The 22,102-nt window shown below is 39.1% G+C and overlaps 1 protein-coding gene across 1 annotated transcript in view; it reads right to left on the bottom strand.

Moving 5' to 3' along the window:
- Positions 1-22,102, bottom strand: part of LOC120865417 (lysosomal-trafficking regulator-like) — a 164,800-nt gene that overhangs the window by 12,465 nt on the left and 130,233 nt on the right. Inside the window, exons 41-47 of the mRNA XM_040242693.1 lie at positions 21,898-21,964; positions 20,409-20,565; positions 16,940-17,080; positions 13,913-14,130; positions 6,761-6,991; positions 5,016-5,205; positions 1,760-1,896 (exon numbers count right to left, since the gene is read on the bottom strand). Of these exons, the coding sequence (XP_040098627.1) occupies positions 1,760-1,896; positions 5,016-5,205; positions 6,761-6,991; positions 13,913-14,130; positions 16,940-17,080; positions 20,409-20,565; positions 21,898-21,964 (1,141 nt within the window). The remainder of the gene's footprint in view (positions 1-1,759; positions 1,897-5,015; positions 5,206-6,760; positions 6,992-13,912; positions 14,131-16,939; positions 17,081-20,408; positions 20,566-21,897; positions 21,965-22,102) is intronic.

Below are 22,102 nucleotides of genomic sequence, written 5' to 3'. Positions count from 1 at the left end.
TTCTTACTAAAACTTCTAATAAGGTTGTTTTTCACTGTCCTTTATTCTTACTTTTGTTAGTTTACTAGTAAGCCAGATGACAAAAGGCAGTGATGTGACCTTTTTTCAGGCATACTGAAGATTAAGCAAACAAGTCATTGCTCTCCTTTTTTTCACTGCCAAAAATTCCCTACAAGTAGCTGACTCCATTTCTTTCTTCTTTTTCTTTTAAACACTTCGATTTATTTACTTCTGGCTGTGAGGAGTCTTTGTTGCTGCACGAGATCTTCTCTAGTTGTGGAGAGAGGAGGCTACTCTCAAGCTGCGGTGCACACTTCTCATTGCGGGGGCTTCTCTTGTGCAGAGCACGGGTTCTAGATGGGCAGCAGTTTCAGCTCCTGGGCTCTAGAGCACAGGTTCAGCAATTGTGGTGCACGGGCTTAGTTGCTCCAAGGCATGGGGGATCTTTCCAGATCAGAGGCTGAAGCCATGTCTCCTGCATTGGCAGGTGGATTCTTCGCCACTTAGCTACCTGGGAAGCCTTCCGTTGACTCCATTTCTAAGGTGCTCAGTGAATGGTGACAAACATTAGGATGTGTGAGTAGGCACTGACTCCATTTCTAAGGTGCTTGGGGAATGGTGACAGATGTTAGGATGTGTGAGTAGGCACCAGGTTTATGTAGGTAATGGAAGTCAGAAAGCAGTAAAAGAACTTCCTATGGAAAGACAGTCAAAGAGAGAAGGTTTAGCATACAATTTAGTCCTGGGAAAAGTTGTGGCAGTACTGTGTGTGTGTGTTTGTGTGTGTATATCGTGTTTTATAGTTTACAATATACTTTCACAAACACTGGAGACATTTTTACAACAGTTTTATGAGAGAGTAGTGGGAGTATGACTACTCCCGTTTTAAGCAGGAGGAAAGAAACTCAAGCTGGGAAAGGTTAAGTCACTTGCGAAAGCCTACATAGTAAGTAACAGAGCTGGACACTAACATAGATCACAGGGATGGCAGGGCTTTAGCAAGGCCCAAGGCTCTTTCTACCATATGGTGATGCCTGAATTCTCGGTCCATTTAAAAAAGCCAGGTACAGTAGATGATGCTCTGGTTATTGAAAATGACATATAACAAAAGGCAAGTTAACAATGAGAAAAAAATCAACTGTGATTTTGTTCCAACACTGCTGTGAGCTGATGCTGAGTAGATTATGATACAGTCTCAACAAGAGATGGGAAGAGCAGGGGTCCCCCACTCCTGGGCCACAGACCAGTAGCAGTCCATGGCCTGTTAGGAAGTGGGCCACACAGAAGCAGGTAACTGGCTGGCAAGTGAGGGAAGCTTCATCTGTATTTACATCCGCTCCCCATCACTCATATTACTGCCTGAGCTCCACCTCCTGTCAGATCAGTGGCACTTGATTCTCATAGGAACACGAATGCTACTGTGAGCTACATATGCAAGGGGTCTACGTTGTGGGCTCCTTAGGAGAATCATCCTGAAACCATCCCCCTATTCCCTTCTCTGTGGAACAAGAGTCTTCTGTGAAACCAATCCCTGGTGCCAAAAAGGCTGGGGACTGCTGGGGTAGAGAACAAACTTTGGGGATATAGTCAGTACAGCAGCAGTTAGGAAGGCTGTCAGCACTGTAAACAAGGCATATGTCTAGCGTCATCAGCTTCTCGACTAACTACAGGATATTAAATACTAGCTGTCATCAGTCTGACTCCCTTCTAAAGCATTATGTTTAATTATTATTATAAAGTACTTCATAAAAATGTTTACCTGATATTGCTGTGAACTTTGTATAAAGTTTATTGGAGGCTCGCTTTGTTTACTCTTCAACCTTAAAATGTTATCAGCATATCCCCAGCTCAGGATGGCTGACCACTGAATGTCAGTACTGTTCATGCTTCTCACACCTCAAGAAAGAGAAATAAAAGTATTAGTTGCCACTGAACAGTTATCATTGGACAGCCCACTGAAATGGCAGGTTAAAGATCATTCTGGCCTTTAAGGCCTGAAGTTCACATAGCAGAACATGGTCATTCCAGTGCAAAATCATCTTTATAGCCATAAGATGGACCTATTTATGTTAGTTTCATTTCTTTAAGGCTAACAGGATTCTAAGGTTGGAACTGTATTCTTTTTCACCTGTGTTATTTTAGTAGGGATTTATTTGACTTAGAAATAAAATTTCTATTAAGAAATTTTTATAAAACACAATGATAATTATTTATGTTCTGTGATGCTTTTTCTTCTAATAATAAATATGAACTAGGTAACGTTTAAATAACTTTCTAGATACCCCATACTGAAAAATCAATATGGAGAACTACTAATGCTAAAGAGGGACCATTGCTGGAGCAGAAGCAATCCTGAGAAGAATAATTTAATCCTGCAACTGCAAGGATTTTGTATGGGGGAAGTTCATATAATGAGGTTCTGTTCTTCTCTTGTTCTACTCTCAACATAATACTACATCCTTTTGGGATAAAGGTCTGGACATTCTGACATCCTTTTCCAGTGTTTCTCATAATCTATGGCTTGTTGGCACACTGACTAGGGCAAATGCAGCATAAGAGCTGCAGGTAGCTGGTGCTGCCTGTACAACTAAGAAGCTTTGAGTTCCTTAAGGAGAATGTGAGTACCTCACTTAATATATAGCTGTATCTATAATATATAGAATGTGAGTACTCAGCATAATATATAGCATAAAACATAGCACAATATAACATAATATAAAGCAATAAAACAAATAAATATTTGTTTAATGAATCAAGAGCACATTAAAAATGTAGTTCACAGATTTCTTTTTGCTTTGTTGAGTATAATTCCAAATGTGGATATCAGTTTTGCAATACAGAAATTAGGATAGCCTTGCTACATATATGCTCCTCTCTAGATAAGCCTCAGGACTTCCCAGATTTTACTATGAATCCTGGCATGTGGTAAGAACTCAATAACTGTCCCAGATTTCTCATTCCAGCAACACAAGATGCACCATGGTTTTTTTAAAAGAAAAATAAACTTTTTCTTTACTTATTATAATAGTAGATCTTACATAAGTGTTTGCAAGAAAATGACTTTTGCAGCATGTGCAGATTTAGACTCAAGCCCCAGAGATTCTAATTTGGTGTGTCTTCAGTGGTATACTCAGTAAACCAACTGAGTATACTTGGGAAAAAAGCACCTCAGACAATTTTGAGGCATTGTTAGTTCTCAAGTAATTGGCCTGTACTGAGCTAAAGATCATTAAACCATGGCAGTTTAGTTACTACACTGTATTACACATGTGTAACTAGAGGGCAGTTATTTAATATAACAGTGCTCGACACACATGACCTCCCATCTGCCAGCTGCCCTCTCAGTCACTAGGAAATGCCCCTGTGGATGGTTCTGCACTGAGTATGGCAGTGAATGCTCAGAGTCCCTGGCTCCAGAGTGTTCACAGTCTGATGGACATTTATTTATTAAGCACACCAGAGTCAGGTGTTAACCATTCCTTATGTTATTTCATTTAATAATTATAGTGAATTACCCTGTGAAGTAAGTCCTTTTATTATTCCCATTTCATAGATTAAAAGCCAGGACTCGAGAAACATAAGTAATTTTCTCAAAATTACACAAAAATACACAGGTATTAGGCAGCAGAAGCGGGGTGCAAATTCAGGCACTGTGCCATGTGAGCTCATGGCCATAACTTGTATGATACCACTTCCTGGACACACCTAGATTCTGTCAAATCCCACTTACATTCTATGAGGAAATAAAGTGTAATTTGAATGAACACAGCTATCACTTGTGACTGTAGTGGCACAAATAAGGTAGGTTAGCTATTATATTGGACATATTTAAGTCCCACCATGCTAAGTAATAATAACAGCCCCTTTCTCTCTGATCAACAGAGATAAACTTCAATCCACTCTAATTAATTTCTTAAAGCCAAATTATTCACATATTTCGATCCTCTAAGTGTTATTAGTAGTAAACTACTTGTGATGCATATCATAGCTGACTGCAACATGCTAGTGAGAATAAACTACTGATATTACAATGATGATTAAACAGATTTACCTTCCCCTCTTAGTTCACTAAACTTTGATAAAATGGTATGTGGCTTCTTTTATTACTGGCAACTATAAAGGTAATCATTCATCTCATGACAGAAGGGAGAGTGAGTTTTTTAAAAGAACTGTGGTCCAGCCAGCACACTAAATTCCTTGAAGTGGCTGATGCTGGGGCACGGGTGCTCCAGTGGTGGGCGGGGCCGTGAGGACTGGAGGAGCACAGCGCACAGAACCAACACCAAGAGGCGTCAGGCCCACACTCTGGTTTCCAGGCAAATCTGCATACCCCTGACAGGCACAGATGGGTGCCCTCAGTCATTCATTTTAGTGCTTAAAGCCCAGGCCTAGGAAGTAGGGAGAGTTCTTTCCCATTAAGTAAAATGATTAATTTGGAAGGGCTGAGGAACTGCTTGAATGGAAAATGTCACTAGTTTTCCAGTGTATAGGTGACATTTAGAAATATCAAGAGGGCCTCTATTGACAGCACTTTCCCATGTGTTGCTTTTAGTGAGTCAGTGCAGAGAGGTGAGAAAAAGATTGCTTTCCAGACATATGTATTTTTAAAACCTATTTTCAAGGCTATCATGATTTCCTCATTTTGTTTTACTTTCATGATTGTCTCTTCTGAGGTACTAGAACTATTGGTCAAGTAAGTCGTTATTCTGGGATTCAAGAACCTCAAAGTATATATTTCTATAAAATTGATAATGTTTTCATCTTGTGAGACATTTATTTATTCTTGTCTCCTTCAATTCTTCCTCTCATTTCAAATGACACTGCCTTTAGTTCTCATTTTTTTCACGTAGTATGTTTTAATTCCTACTTTGCATTAAATGAACACAAATTTGAGTCTGGTTTTTCACCAAGGACTCAGAAAACTCAGAAATGAAACAAAATAGCAGCATAGATGAGGGGAAACATTCACATCTCTTGAAACATAGACCTAGGATGATTTTCATGTTTTATTTTACCTTGCTCTTTGCTATATGTCATCAGAAGACAGAAATTTTCGGACAAACCACATATTGCTCTAGTGGGCAGAGCCTGGAGACAACCAAATCTTTCTCCGTGGGGCTGGCTGAAGCAGACCACAGGAACTGGAGCACTTGGGGAACCAACATACTCCCCCCATTTCAAGCCTTTTATCCATGACAAAGGACTCTAAAACCAAGAAAAGTAAAAAGTACATTTAAAAAATGGTAGTAAATATAGAATCACTCATGGAAATATGTGTTCCTGGTGGTTAGATACAGTGATAAACAAGACAGATGAGGAACACATATTTCCATAGGTGGTGCAAGTGCTATGAACAAAGTCTAAGGAGGGGGAGAGGACTGAGAAAGAGAGTTGCTAGTTAGATGAGGGGCTGGGAAAGAGTCTCTGAGGCAAGCAGACAACCTGAGTGAAATAAAAGCACATCAGGGCTCTATCCAGGGACAGGGCATGCCAAGTGGAGGGAACAGCCAGTGTGAAAGTCCTGAGGTGGGAAGGAGGCAGTTCAGCATCCATTCCTATTACAAACAGACATCCTGCTCAGGTCCTGCATATGCACCAACTTTAATTAGCTAATGAGCAATAAGTATAGTGGCAAATGAAATGGTATTTATTACTTTTCAGGGCTGTACTGTTAAATTATTTTGACATGTTAAAATAATAGATTCTAGTTAAAAATAATGATCCTGGTAATGATAATGACTAAAATGATTTGTAAGGCTTCAAAATCATGAGTTACACTGACAAGTACACACAGAACCAGAAACACAGCTTTCAACTATGGAAACAACATGGGCGGTCTGGGTGCAGCAAAGCAACACTGTCTATCGTACTGATCTTTTACAATTTCAGTCTTACTAGTTATGTAAGTTCTGCTTGCATTTAACATGCAAACATATGCAAATTTGATATACACGAGCTATGAGCATAAAGAGTTTACATTTAGTGTTCTACATCTGGTGTATTTAAGTAACTTTATAATAAGAAACAGTTGTCAAAACAAGGTCTCTAAAAACCATTTCCTCTTAAAGTGGATCACAGATGACTGCAATCTGAGATCTCTGCTTTATCTTACAACCTCTTTCCTTTTTCTTCTCATTTTCTATGATTCCCTTCTGCAAACCTCTTTAACACTTTACAATTCACAGGCTCCCACCTTAAGCTGCTTTAATAATGAAGAATTTAGCTGAGGATTAGAATCCATTTTACTCTTAAGGCTTGCTTGCTTTATTTTTCTATTTCAGAATATTAATTAATACTTAATTCCTACTTTAAGAGGCAGTATTTCTTATCATGACAATCTAGAGGGGCCAAAAAATCCTGCGAGATTTTCCCCTTAATTGTAAACTCAAACATTGACACTTCTGGTCACTACTTCTGGTGGAAGCTGACAACCAGGACCACGCTAGGCATGCTTGCACTGGTTCCTTCCCTCTCATTTGCAATGCCTGTTATGTCACTGCCTGGTGGGGCTTTCTCCATAATAGCCCTCAGGAAGGTCACAATCTGACCGGAGCTCCCAGAGCACGCTCTTCATGTCACTAACGCAGCATCTTCTACACACACAACTAGTAATGCGGGCATCTGTATTCACTGCCTGGTGCACACCTTCAGGCTGGGACCATGGTACTCAATTCCCGGCCTCTAAAGCTTGGGAGAAGGTCTGATGTCTCAGGAGTTGAGCCATATTTTCCTGAATTCTATTAAAATCCAAATGACATACCGGATAGGTAATTTCCTTGACCTGTTCTCTGGTTTCCCTGAAAGCAAACTGCACTAACAACCCCACGGCGGCAGGAAGCTCCCCTTCAATGTTGAGCTTGGAGCCAGGTCTGCTCGCGTGGGCTGATTGGAACAGCTGACGAGGGGTCTGGCCGTAGGTTTTTATCATGGTTTCTAGTGCTCGTCTTTGAACTGGATCTTCAACTGCAGAGACATCCATTCCAAAATATGTCTGAAGAGAAAAAGAGAATGAAAGGAATGTAAAAAGCAAGACTTGGTGATAGTACCAAAGGGGAAACAACTTGTTTTATTCTCCAGGCAATGGACAATGGAAAGGATTTCCTTTCTCAAATTTCAAATGGAAAGGATTTTTAAATGTTTTTGAACAGGGTGATAATCATTAATAGTCTCAAAGAGATCAGAATAGGAATCATCAATGCTTTTGAATGGATGAAACAAAAATAATGTATCTTGACTGGTGTTAGTTAGGTAATTTTATAAAATTAATTTCTAATTTAAGAGAATATCATGTAAGACTTCATTTATTTGCACAGCAAAAGGAAACCATCAATAAAATGAAGACAGCCTACTGAAGGAGAGAAATTGTTTACAAATCATGTACTGATAAAGGGTTAATATCCAAAACATATAAACAACTCATACAACTCAACAGCAAAACACCCAAAGATCTAATTAAAAAGGGGCAGACGACCTGAATACTTTTCTGAAAAAGACATACAGATAGCCAAGAGGTACATGAAAATATTCTCAGCATCACTAATCATCAGGAAAATGCAAATCAAAACCACAATGAAGTATCATCTCACACTTGTTAGAATGGATAGTATAAAAAAGACAGAGACAATAAATGTTGGCAAGGATGTGGAGAAAAGGAAGCCCCTGTGCACTGCTGGTGGGAGTGTAAATTGATGCAGCCAGTATGGAAAACGGTATGGAGGTGTCTCAAAAAATTAAAAATTGAACTATCATATGATCAGCATTTCCACTTCTGGGCATTTGAAAGTGAAAGTGAAAGTTGCTCAGTTGTGTCCGACTCTTTGCAACACCATGGACTATACAGTCCATAGAATTCTCCAGGCCAGAATATTGGAGTGGGTAGCCTTTCCCTTCTCCAGGGGATCTTCCCAACACAGGGGTTGAACCCAGGTCTCCCACACTGCAGGCAGATTCTTTCCCAGCTGAGCCACAAAGGAAGCCCTCTGGGCATTTAAACAACATTAATTTGAAAAGATGTATGTACCCCTATGTTCATTACAGCCTTATTTATAACAGCCAAGATATGGAAGCAACTTAAGCATGTACACATGGAATGGATAAAGAAGAGGTAGTAAATATATGCAACTAAATATTATTCAGTCATAAAAAAGAATGAAATCTTGTTACAACATGGATGGAACTTAAAGGCATTATGCTAAGTGATATAAGTCAGACAGTCAGTTCAGTCGCTCAGCAGTGTCTGATTCTTTGCGATCCCATGAATTGCAGCACGCCAGGCCTCCCTGTACATCACCAAGGAAAATACCAAACAAGTAAGTATGATTTCATTTATATGTGGAATCTAAACAAAAGACCAAGCTCATAGGACTGGTAGTTACCAAAGGTGTGGGTTGGGCAAAATGAGTTAAGGGGGCCCACAAGGTACAAATTTCCAGTTATACAACACATAAGTCATGGAGATGTAATGTGCAGCATGATAACTACAATTAACAACACTGTGTTGCACATTTGAAAAGTTGCTAAGAGAGTAAATCTTAAAAGTATTGATCACAAGAAAAAAATTTTTTGTAACTAAGTAGGGGGTGGATGTTAACTAGACTTATTGTGGTGATAATTTCACAAAAAACTGAATCAGTATGGTTCAGTTAACTGGAAATTAATATAATGTATGTCAATTATACTTCAAATTGAAAAAAAAAGAAAAACAAAATGAGGTTTTTCTTTGGTCTTGTCTTTTAGTAAGAACTCATTAAAAAAAATAAACAAATTTTTCAATTAAGTTGATCCAAAATAGCTTCTGCAGGCAATTAGTAAGTGGATCCATTTTTTCTGTGGCTGTCTGTCAGATATTGGTCAGAAAACTGAGTCAACATCATTTCAGGTGGTGCACAAAATCAAAAGAGATAACAGAATTCAAGGATATGACAATATGGAGTCTGAAGAAAACCAGAGGATCCTGCCCCACTCCAACTTTCTCAATTCATAAGGATGAGAACTCGAAGTTCAAAGCCACATGTGTCTGCCTGAAATTGTGTGATATTCAGATGCCCTTTTGTTCTTTGTGTGAATATGCTCAAAGAAAGAGTTGGATTCCTCTCAAGACACAATGGCTGGCGTCACAGGATGACTTTGTGTTGCTAACTGATATCACATCCCCCGCATCTTGAAGATGTCTACAAATGTCAATTATTGAGATATGTTTTCTTACATACAGAGACATTAGTAAGGAACCTAGATTTTTGTATGTCTATGTCTCTTCTCTTGTCTGGGTTGAAGAATCAAGAGTCTAAACACCAGTAACACTGAAACCCAAGCAAAGTCTTTGTGGTTTCCATCTTGTAAGCTCAAGGGCAACACAACCATCCTTGGAGAGGATTCATTTAATTCCAATTCCCTCTCTGTGTGTTTGCTTTTGAGGTTTCCACATATACTGCTGAACCTGACAAGAACCTGGCAGTGAGAAGACTGTAATATGATGTATATTCTTTCAGCCTCCCCAGACAACTCGGTGAGGTTGTCAGTGGAGGAGGAAGGACAGCTTCACCTCCCAGGCAAGGGGCAGAAGACTGGCTGAGAAACAGTCAATATATTCTATCTTTAACCACAACACCGCAGAAAGGTCAGCACACAGTATGGGACTGGTGTCCTCCACGCGGTCACCTTTCTTAGGACATGAAGCTAAAGAGAAAGGTGGGTTAGGGCAGTAATAAGTCTAGAAAGGGAGTAAAAATTCAGGATTTGCCATGCCACTGTCCTTTTCTTTCCCACCTAATGTTGGTAGATACATCTTTCAAAAAAGACTTCATCTGTAATACTACATTGTTGAAAAAGTCACTTGTCCAAAACGATATATAGGAAAAGGCAAAAATGAAACTGAGATACAACGCTGCCAGGTAGCTTAAGATAGTATTATTTAGGTTCTATAGAAAACTAAAAGAGAATCTCTAAGAGTAGCAGTAAGAACTGCAACCTCTTCGATGTAAAGGGTGTTATTACACTTTTGTTCTTAGTGTTAAGAGTCAGACGGAGAGTGAGGTGCATTTTTTAAAAGTGAGGTGCAAATTTTTAAAGCTGGGTACAGATCTGTCACGTTTGTGTATCCTGCTTGTATAATTTAACTTTCAGTATTTAATCAGGAAGCAAATTCCATTTTCGTATCTACAAATAACATTTCTGTAAATGCCAAAATAAAGTTTCAAAGGTTCTTCAGAATCTTCGACATCTCCTCCCCTTGCTCACCACACTCCCACCACCACAAGCGCTCCAACAGCTGTTATAGATGCTTATCTAAGCAGGCTCATTCTTCACAGTTGTTTAATTTAATAGACTCAAAAATTCAAGAGATCGGAATAACCTTATAGCCAGAGCTCTTAAAATTTACTTTAAAATAGTACTTCTTTACCTTCTGTGTATCAGTTTCTAGTGAACCCCGTATACTAGTGAATGATGAATTAAGATCAAAATGCATTTTTACATTCCTTTTTACAGAGTTAACATTTATACTTAATTGGATGGCAGGCATTACCCTGTAGGCATTTTCTTATTTATGAGGTTGGTATTACTGTTCACATTTTACGAATCTGCACAAAAGTATAGAGAGGTTAGGGTGACACTGCAGGTCATACAGCAAGTAGCAGAGTCACAGAATGAGGATGTGAACTCAAGCCTGGGTTCAGAGACCGTGCACTTAAATGCTACCCTTCCTTTTGTCCCACGAATTGAGTTTTATTAAATTTCTAAGACAGGGCATCACTGGTGGGCCAGTGGTTAGGACTCCGTGCCTCCAATGCAGGGGGCAAGGGTTCCATCCCTGGTTGGGGAGCTAAGATGCCACATGCCATGAGGTGTGGCAAGAAAAATAAATTGTATATAAAATTTCTAGAACAATGGTACAAACTCTATCCTTTATAAAGTCTCAAAGAATTAATGAAAAAATCTAGTAAGATGAGAATTAAATGGTATATTTCAGCATGTATATACTTTTAATGTGAATTTTAAATGAGAATAATTGAAAATTTGTGCCAGTATTATAGGCACAGAGTATACTAAGGTTCATGTCCAAATTCTTAATTGCTTTTCATTTGTATTGGAGTATAATTGCTTTTCAAGGTTATGTTAGTTTCTGCTGTACAACAAAATGAACTTAATTGCTTATATTTTTATTTGGCTGTGCTGGGTCTTAGTTGCAGCATATGGGATCTAGCTCTCTGTCCAGGGATCAAACCCAGGCCCCCTGCATTGGGAGTGCAGAGTCTTAGCCACTGGACCACCAGGGAAGCTCTTAACTGCTTTTAAAGTTACATTTTAGATCAAATATGAAGCTTAAAAATTATACCTCAGTCTTTAAAACCTTTAAAGCTTACATATATACTTCTACAGAGGTATATTTTACACACAATAATAAAACACTACAGATTTTTAAATTATCATCTGATGGAACCATCATGAAAATCAAGGTACAGAGCATTTCTATCACCCAGAAAGTTCCCTGATGTCCTTTAGGCAGTCAATACCCTACTCCCTGGAGGCAACCACTGTTCTGATTTCTACCACTAGGAGATGAATCTTCCTTGTTCTAGAATTTCAGGTAAATGGAATGGATTCATACAGGGTGCATCAGGTTTCTTTCAGTCAGCATAAAACATTTCCTCTTTATTGTTGAGTAGTATTTCATTATTCAATACCTGGAATTGTTAGTCTTTTATTTCGAGTCATTCTCAATGATATAAAGTGGTAACTCACTGTGGCTCTAATGTGCATTTCCCTGATGACTAAAGATATCATTGTTGCTTAGTTGCTAAGTCATGTCTGCCTCTTTTGCGACCCGATGGACGGTAGCCCACCAGGCTCCTCTGTCCGTGGGAGTTCCCAGGCAAGAACACTGGGGTTGGTTGCCATTCCCTTCTCCAGGGGTCTTCCTGACCCGGGGGTCAAACCCGCATCTCTTGCGCTGGCAGGCGGATCCTTTATTGCTGAGCCGCAGGAAAGCCCTGGCGACTAAAGACGCCAGCTTTTTTTCATTTGCTTACAGGACACTCATATATCTTCCCTCCCTGTGTGAATCTTATTCACCTTTGCATCCCCAGAGCCTGGGGAAATAAAAGCTTCCTGACTAGGATAGGTTAAAAAATAAAAAAATGTAGACTATCTAACAACATTGAAAAATATACATTAAAGTGTAACAATTTGGCTTCTGGGAATTTAACTCAAAGACGTAAAGTGGTACATAAAGAAATAATTGAAAAAAAAATTAAAAAAAAGAAATAATTGGAGGAATATTAATTTTAGTAGTAGAAGAACACTAACAAAATATCCAAGAATAGGGGACTAGTTAAATAAATTACCAGATATCCATACTTTGGAATAAAAAGTAGCATTAATATTATTATATAAATGGGGGTTTCCCTGGTGGCTCAGTGGTAAAGAATCCACCTGCCAATGCAGGAGACAAGGGTTTGATCCCTGATCCAGGAAGATCCCACATGCTGCAGAGCAACTAAGCCTGTGCACCACAACTGCCGAAGCCTGCATGCTCTAGAGCCCGTGCTCTGCAACAAGAGAAGCCATGGCAGTGAGACGCCTGCGCACAGCAACTGGAGAGTAGCCCCCGCTCTCCATGACTAGAGAAAGGCCTGCACAGCAGCGAAGACCCAGCACTGCCATAAAGAAATAAACGAAATTATTTTTTAAAAGATGCTATGCTAAGTCACTTCAGTCGTGTCCGACTCTGTGCGACCCCATAGACGGCAGCCAACCAAGCTCCCCCCGTCCCTGGGATTCTCCAGGCAAGAACACTGGAGTGGGTTGCCATTTCCTTCTCCAATGCATGAAGGTGAAAAGTAAAAGTGAAGTTGCTCAGTCGTGTCCAACCCTCAGCGACCCCATGGACTGCAGCCTACCAGGGTCCTCCATCCATGGGATTTTCCAGGCAAGAGTACTGGTGTGGGGTGCCATTGCCTTCTCCGTTTTAAAAGATAATATTACAGAAATAAAATCATTATATAAATGAAGTGATATGTGTAGGAAGAAGAAAGTGGTTTTGATTTTTTTAAATATAAATTTATTTATTTTAATTGGAGGTTAATTACTTTACAATATTGTATTGGTTTTGCCATACTATTTATCTTTAGATGATGATATCAAAGTTGATCTTAAAATTTCTTCCTTTTGTAGTCTGTATCTTAGATATTATTCTAACAAGGCACAGATATTGTTTGTACAATAAGGAAAGGGGACGCCATTTAAAAACAGAACATGAAAAGAGTTACACAGCAGGCCTGAACTGCTCTCCTTGGGAAGGTGTGTCTGGAAGGCTTGTCCTTGGCCTTGTCTGGGAACATGGATTTCAGAAGAGTTTCTACCTTTTTTACCTGATAAAAGTGGTTCACTGCACCCAAGCTGGACAATGTGGTGTATCCTGAACGAACACCTGGTTTCCTTCTGAAGGCCCAGAACTTCTGGATGTATGAGAGAGGGTGCCTACATGACCAGTCCTCAATAAAAACCCTGGCACTGCAGCCCTAATTCTGTCAGTTCGTTGCTGGAGGAACGGAGTGAGTTCTCTGTGACTCACTGGGATAAGTCTCTTGGAAGCTGGTGCCTGGTTTCCTCCAGCTCTGCCCCACGTATCTTTTCCCTTTGCTGCCTTTGCTTTGTACCCTTCACTGTAAGGACAACTGTATGCTGAGTTCCTGAGTCCTCATCCAACCTGGGAGTAGTCTTAGGGAATCTCTGACAGATAGTATCTAAGTTATTCTTAAAGAGGCGAAACATAAACCTGAAAAAATCTTGGGCAAGTTCAGTGTCTTTGTCAATTATTCTCTTTGATAACTTGAGTATTGTAAAGAAACAGTCTAATTTTTAAATGTTCAGGTTCTACCTTATATAAATGCACAGTTTTAAAAGAGTCACTTACAGCAGGATGAAAAACATTGATGGCTTGGACAGAGGCCTTCCCTTTTTGTTTATACCCGAATACCAAGTCAATCCACTGACAGATGTTCTGGGACACGTAGTCAGACTCTAGAGCCTGTCGATGGATGAGGATAAAAAGACGGGGATCGTTACGTGCCCAAGGAGGGAGGTTGACGTGATTAACCCGCTCACCGTTCTGACGCACACCAAAATCGAAACCTAAAAGAGAAGATTAATATCAATGTTTATCTCCAGATCATGCTTCCTTTGGCCCACTGAGCAGACCTGAGAGTTCACAGAAACAGCTATTGTGTGTTATAACCAGGAAAAGGAGCATCCAGAGGATAGTAACACTGTTGCTCACCTGCTGACTTACTACTCACAGAGCTGCATGGATTAACACTATCCTAACTGAATCTGAAATCTTTCAAATTTACTCGTCCACCACTTCATGTCATATTGAAAAGCAGCAGAAAATCACTGCCTGCTAATTCTAATATTTCACTTATCAAATCTTCAAATGCACCAAGTGTGAAAACATCTCAACTGTAATCTTGATTAAAATAAAGTGAAGGTTTTTGTATAAGTATTTCAGAATTATTGGTGTTAACACATAATAAATTTAAGGCTACTTGTGTGGTAAATGTTAGCATTCTGCAATTTAAAAAACTCAACAAAGTATATACATTCCAAGAATGAACTTACTCTATTTATTTCATGGTAAATCTATAGGTCTGTTTTGATTTCATCTCCACTAAGCATTCCCATAGACAACAAAATTATACTAACATATTAAAAAGGTTGTTCTGTGATGTAAATAAGGTGTTATCTAATTGTCTCATTAGACTGCTAGTGTAAACAAAAATCTCAGAAGTGTTTCTTTAAAAAAATTGTCCTGGGGGAGTAGGAGGGAGCCTAGAGAGGGAAGGGATATATGTATGTATACATAAAACTGATTCATGTTGTACAGCAGACACTAATACAACATTGTAAAGCAATTATATTCCAGTTTAGAAAACTAAATAAAAAATTAAAAAAAAATTATCCTAAAGGAAATGTTACCTTTGAACAGAAATTTTTTGCGCTACTTTTTATGGAAAGAAAATCTGATCATCATAGCAGAACACAAATTTTAAAAAGCCTCTTAAAAGCTGATTATGCTCCATATGAAAGTAAGTTGCTGTCTGACTGCTTTTTGATCTTGTGAAAACAACTGGAAGGATCTTCACTAATTTTGGAGGCACCTGGAAATGATATATGATATGATACGAAATATAAACCAAGAGCTTATATAAAATTAACAAGGGGTGAGGGTGAGGGTCACCTCAAAAAGCCCAGCAGTCATCTGACAGCTGCAGGGTGACAGTGTCAAATGGATTGGCTGAGCACCTCCAGACTCTGTGTGGCAGCTTCAAGGGAGGCAGCAGAGATTCACTGATTGAACTGATTGAACAGTAGTGATGAGGCATGTAAGGGTTGAGCAGGAGAGGGGTGAGCAGCAGGGGGCTTGATGAACTCAAATCGTTCCTAACTTTCCGGGGCTCTGGACATATCAGAAGGGTAGACACTTCACCCAGAGCGGGTACCTGGAGGTACAATGAAAGGCCTACAGGAACACTCATAGGAAATCACAGGATGTATGCTATGGCAAGTTATCTTTTCCAAAAATGGCTATAATAACACTTGCTGCTGTGCATGCTTTTCTAGAATCTCACTACTTCCCTATTAAGTGGCAAAGTCTATGTCTCCTTCCTTTTGAATGTGGGCAGGCCCTCGTGACTACCTCCCAAGCAGAATGCACTCGAAGGCCATGCTGTGGCCTCCAAGGCTAGGCTGGAAAAGGCCATGCAGCCTCTGCTCATCTCTCTCGGGACACTCGTGTTAAGAGCCCGGAGTTGCCAACTAGGATGTCCGAGGCTGCATGCTGCAAGAAGTCCACAACAGTCCATGTGGAAAAACCACACGGAAAACTACAGACACTAAAGAAGGAGCAGCCCGCCAGCCTGATGCTGCTCTGTTTCCCTGATGTTCCTGCTGCAGCCAATCTGAATGTAACTGCACAAGAGACCCTGAGCCAAAACCACAAAAATCACCTGGCTGAGCTGCTCCTGAATTTCTGACCTGCAAAAACTATCATGTGTGAAACATTTAATGTTTTGAGTCACTAAGTACTGGAGTTACCTGTTATACAGCTATAGATAATGGGAACATACATATAAGAAACCACGGACAGGGAGACAAGCAGCAGACTGACTGAGGCAGGAACCACAAGGCAGGTACCCCAAATTGAGGGTGTTGATATTTCACTGAGGCATTTCTTACTTGGGCAACACTATGAAACATGCTCTAAGTAATTAGCAGCACAGGTTTATTAGTGATTATCTAAATAACTCCAGAGAAGCCAGTTAATACAGTAAAAAATTCTGAAGTAATTGGCCAACACTTTAACTTCCCTAAAGATATAATTCTCAATTTCACATATTCCTAAATGTCACATAAAACTATGAAATTAAGTAATGAAAGAAAAGACACCTTATAAAGGATTAACTGATCTTACATTAAACAACAGGTATGATTAGCTGAGATTGTTGGTCACTGGCATCACAGAAAATCTGATTTTATTTTCTAGTGTCACTTTTCATTATTCAGTAACTCTAGTCAGAGTGTTTTACTTCTAACTTAGTCATTACTCATAAAATCATTGACATTTGGTTAATTTAGATTGTTCTTTAATAAATTCATGACTTTTAAAAATAATCAGCATATTACAAATTTTATAATTGGAGAAGAAAATAAAGCAATTTCTGTAACAAAATTAAAATATACATGTTTACAAATGCTTTTAATAGTTAATATTTAAAATCCTCAAGCTCATTTGGAAATAAAATTACATGTCTAGTAAGTAAAGCCATTTCTCTTATTTGGGGACTCAAATTTTAGAACTTACGAAAGTATTTTTATTTTTGGAAAATTATAAAGTAAGTACAAACTCTAAGAAATTTAAATTAGAAATGATTTATTGCTGTACCTTCACGGTTAACTAAGAATTCTGGAAGATAGAAAAACTCTGGGATAAGTTCTTTCACATCAGTCATGGACTCAAAAGATGAGAGGCGCCAAGTTGTATTTGTAGAATGAAAAGTTCTGTCTGGAATGTCAAAACTTTGATCTAAAAATAAATACAAATAACACACTTAAGACACAAAGACTTGATTCCATTTGAAACTTGTAATAATTAATTTACTTTCAATACTTCAAAAATATTAAAATGATTTTATTTGTCCATAATGTAAAAGAGGTTATTTGTGTTCCTGAAAATAAATATTACTCTACATAATTTGAGACTGTATTATCGTTAAACTGTATTACGCTTTCACGTGTAACTAGATAAATTTTTATCACTTGTTTAATTGATTAATATTAAGTGTCTGCCCAAGAAGAATGAAAGTTCCATAAGAACAGATACCTGGGATATCAACCATACCAAGCACATTCTAGGAATTAGATAATTATTTATTGAATGAATAAATATGGAAGGAAAATTAAAATTTAAGTAGGTAAAAATAGTAGGTAAAAATAGTTTTTACCCCATCAAGAAACAGAATTATTCCTTTACCTCTAATCAGTAAGACTATTTTTCTTCTCTCTTTCTGGGGTGACAGGGGCACTGCTTTTAAATGTTCTAACTCTTAGCTAAATAAGTAAAATTCCCTATGAATGAAAATAAACTAATAGTTACTCTTTTGTTAAGCTTTCCTTGTGTAGACTATTGACAATCAAGGACTGAATTTCAATTCTGTCTTTTCTGTCAACAGTTAACAGACTTTCTAGCCTAGAATATGAAATGGTATCTAAACTCCAGCTCTTGAGAACATCAGCAGTGTGGATTCTTCTTAGGCACCACGTTTACCATCTAATACTCCCCTCAACCTGTTGGAATTTGAACATTTCTTTTCACCTGGAGACTGTTAGAGACTAATTTCAGCATCAAGCAAGGCACAATTTTTTTAAAAATATGCTAAATCTTCCCCAAGCCTGACCTGCTTTGCCAAGCAATGTTTTCTATCACTTTTACTACTTTCTCCTCTCTTCAGCTGAATCAGTTAGAATTGGCTGGGCACTAAATAAAATCTGGAGCTTCCCTGGTGGCTCAGATGATAAAGCATCTGCCTGCAATGTGGGAGACCCAGGTTTGATCCCTGGGTTGGGAAGATCTCCTGGAGAAGGAAATGGCAACCCACTCCACTCTTGCCTGGAGAATCCCACAGATGGAGAATGGTAGGCTACAGTCCATGGGGTCGCAAAGAGTCAGACACGACTGAGTGATTTCACTTTCACTTTCTAAATAAAATCTGGGATGAAATAAGGTTTGTAAATTTTTTTGTTGTTTTTTCTCAGAAATTAGGGAGGGCCACTTAAAAAAATACTAACTCGCTCAGGATAAAAAGTTATTAATCTAAATGGAATCCAGAAAAATTAAAGGCAATTCTGTGAGGCTACGGTGGAATCACAATACAGAGCGCCTACAGAACTGTGGAAACGGAGAAACACACTGAAGCTTCTGTTTGAATTTTTAAATTCTCTGTAGTTTCTTAACTTTTTAAATAAGTAATACTATACTATAATCTAGAACATGTATGAACTCAAGTGGCAGTTGTTAACTTAGCACTTTTGTTCCCCAGGGGACATTTTTGGTTCTCATGGCTGGTGAGGGATGCCACGGGCATCTAGTAGGTCAAGGCCAGGGATGCTGCTAAGTGACCCACAGTGCACAGGACAGTCTCCATTACAGAGAACTATGTAGCTCAGAACGACTACAGCGCCAAAGTGAGAAACCCTGGTCGCAGAGTCGGACATGACTGAAGCGACTTAGCAGCAGCAGCAGAAATAAATTAAAATGCCATCACAAATCATTTTAAATTAATCAGAAGAATAGAATGGGGACTGAGCTAGTCCCTGTTGTCTTTTTAAAAAATCACTCTTAAATACACAGTGAGGAAAACCTAGCATAATAGTTGATTGAGAGTTTTATATTAGATTCTTGGACGACATGAAAAAAAATGAAGGGCAATAACAGTTCTGTTATATACTGCCGTTGTCCCAAACCACTTCTGAAATATTCTTTCATTTTTATTATTATTTTGGCCATACCACCTGACTTGCAGGATCTTAGCCCCCTGACCAGGGACTGAATCTGTGCCCTCAGCAGTGAAAGTGTGGAGTCCTAACCACTAGGACTGTCAGGGAATTCCTGAAATATCCTTTTTTATTCTGACTGCTACTTTTTAATAACAGCATTCACAAATCAGAACACATCCAGAAAGATGAGCAGAACAGTGACAGGTTTGGAAACCAGAGCAAACATCGCTTAAATAAGTACAAAACTATCTTATTTATTTCTGCATTCCTTGCAGCAGGCCTTGTATATAGGAGGCTCTTAACTAAGGATAATTAGCCTAGGGATAAACAAGAGTGAGAGGAGGAGGAGGCCAGGGTAGTAATATTCAAATATTTGGACAGCTGTCATATGCAACATTTGTTTTGTGTACTGACACACAGAAGAGGGACAAATACAAGAAAGCCCCTTTCACAGACCAAGTGGTCTACAGAACACAAAATCTTTCCTCCAAGAGGTTGCATGCATATGAGTAAATATATAGAGAAGTTCAAGAAGAGTCGAGTAATTGAATGGATAATGATTCCACAAAGGATTCTGTTCCAGGAGGAACAACTACAGGGCTAGTACCACTGACTCACTAGAAACTGACAGGGTTTCTCACTAGAAATCATTGTTCTCACTAGAAACCTACTTGCATACAAAGCAATAAATTCACCTGTATCGAAGCCATCTTCAGGTGTGTGGGCTGCCACTGAAGATTATTCCCTAGGTAGTTACTATGGTGAAGGTGGCAGTGCAGGTCTCCTAACAGCCACTTACTGATAACAACTTAAAATTTCCCTTTAGGGGCCAAAGATAACAGGTTATCTGAAATCATTAAGTTGAACATTTTAAAAAAGTGAATTCATAACTTTAAAAGGGAGGGTAAAGTTCTTCCTATGTGAATGACATCTTAACTTTTAAAAAGTGAACTGCATTTTTATAAATGTAGGAAAGTTCAATTTGAGGCTGAAATCTGAGACATTATCGAGATGATTTGGCTTACTGCAAGTTTCTCTTTTAAAAACTTAAATTTATTGGACTGCACGTGGGATTTTCAATCTTCATTGCGGCATGCAGAATCTTAGTTGAGGCATGTGGGATCTAGTTAGTTCCCTGACCAGGGATCGAACCCAGGCCTCCTGCATTAGGAGGGCAGAGTCTCAGCCACTGGACCACCAGGGAAGTCCCAGCAGGTATCTTACGGAGACTTTTGTTCAGAGAGTAAGCAGAATTCCTTTCCCTACGGTTTGATTAGTTCTAACACACTCTCAGGATGTCAGCAGGCCAGTCCCCCGCTGCCCAGTCTGGCCTCAAGGCGGTCAGCAGCCGTGCTCACCTTGGTATGCCAGGAACATCTTCGTGAAGGGCGGCATCCTGACCAGGAAGTGCAGCACGGTGCCGCTGTTGGAGTAATGCGAGCCGTAGTGGTAGGGCTGCACCGGGGGCACGGGGTCGTCGTCCCGGGCGCCCCTGCGGTACTCCTCCTCCAGGTACTGCGGACACGGGCCGGGCGGCGACAGTCAGCTCCGCGTGCAGCTGCACAGGCCACCCTCAGCTTCTGGCCATCCTTCTCTACTGCCCTTCAGGTGCCATCCTCCATAGCTTGCCCTCAGCCTTCTGGAGCTTCTGGGGGCCTCCTCCTTGGCGTCCCAGGGAGGGCTGGCCACTCGAGAAGCATCTCACCATCTGCACGTTTACCCTCTTAGTCCCTCATAGAAAACCCACCTGTTCTGCATGGTAGTTCTCAGCCCTCTGGTTCCCCACTAATGGCTCATAATGTTTAAACTGATCAACAAATAAGAACTTCCACTTTCACCAGAGATGTCTTCATTTTAAGAGGGTTTCAAGACGTAATGCTATGTTCTTTAGAGAAATGCTTCTCTCACAGAGGAAATGCAAGAGAAATGTAAAAACTGTATCACATTATTGAAATTCTTTACTTTACCATTTTATAGCTGTTTTGCAGTAGACTTACACAGAAATAAAAAAGAATTTGGTGATCTTTCAACTACTCTTATCTTCCCATCATAAAGTAAGAAGCTCAACCAAAGTATTAATATCTGTCACTATTCTCATCTCCTATAGTTTCTGTCTCTAATAAAGTCAGGTGAGAGTGAATTTTCTGGAGTCATTGCTTTTTGATTTCCATAGCACTGCCCCATTTTTAGCTACACAAGAATCAAGCAGTGACAGCTGTAAGATTCCTGGAGGGATCTTTCTGAAATTTTGACATAAGATAACATGGTGAATATGAGAAAACTGCTTCAACTGCTCCTATCTTTATACTGTGTGAAGAATACAACATATGCCTAATGAGTTTTTGTGAATTTCCAACAGGATTCCATTAACATTAATTTCACAGAAATGGATAATTAACTTCTATTTTAAACTTTAAAATCCAGTATTTTTTGTTAACAAACCTGTATACAATTTGCTGAGATGAAAAACAAGGGGTTATGGTAAATTACAAATATATTGATATTATTATATATAACACTAGGGAATATAAACAGGTCCCTGGACATTTTTGTGATTTTTATAAGGAATATAGTTATTTCATACATTTGAATGTAACAATGGATTATGAGCTTCCAATTTACACAACAATAAGTGTATTTATTTGGGGGGGGAAGTGTTTTCAGAGAATTGAAGACAGAAAAGAATATTTAAAATCACATAATGATTTCCAGTTGCCTGTCAGTTGCACACGGAAGTGGGAAACAGAAAAATCAATACTATACATTGAAAATTAGGTAAAACACAAGTCCCCAAACCAAAAATCCAGTTTTAACTTATCAAAATACACAAGGAAAAACTGAACCTACCTTGTATGTGTCCACATAACGGTCTTCTTTTTCTTTATACTGCACAGCTATGGGCTTGGAGAGATTTCTATAAAGGAAGAGATGATGGAAAGCATTGGAAGTATGTTAATACTGTCAGGATTAAGTTGCCTCAGATGTTTACAAGTAAATAAGTGATCAACAAGATACTTGGCCCTTGGTTTAGTGCTTACACATGTTGCTTCGC

The sequence above is a fragment of the Oryx dammah genome, unplaced genomic scaffold (genome assembly GCF_014754425.2).
Source record: "Oryx dammah isolate SB20612 unplaced genomic scaffold, SCBI_Odam_1.1 HiC_scaffold_6, whole genome shotgun sequence".
NCBI lineage: Eukaryota > Metazoa > Chordata > Mammalia > Artiodactyla > Bovidae > Oryx > Oryx dammah.
The sequence above is the reverse complement of the archived record's forward strand: the minus strand, read 5'-3'. Positions and strand labels throughout refer to the sequence as shown.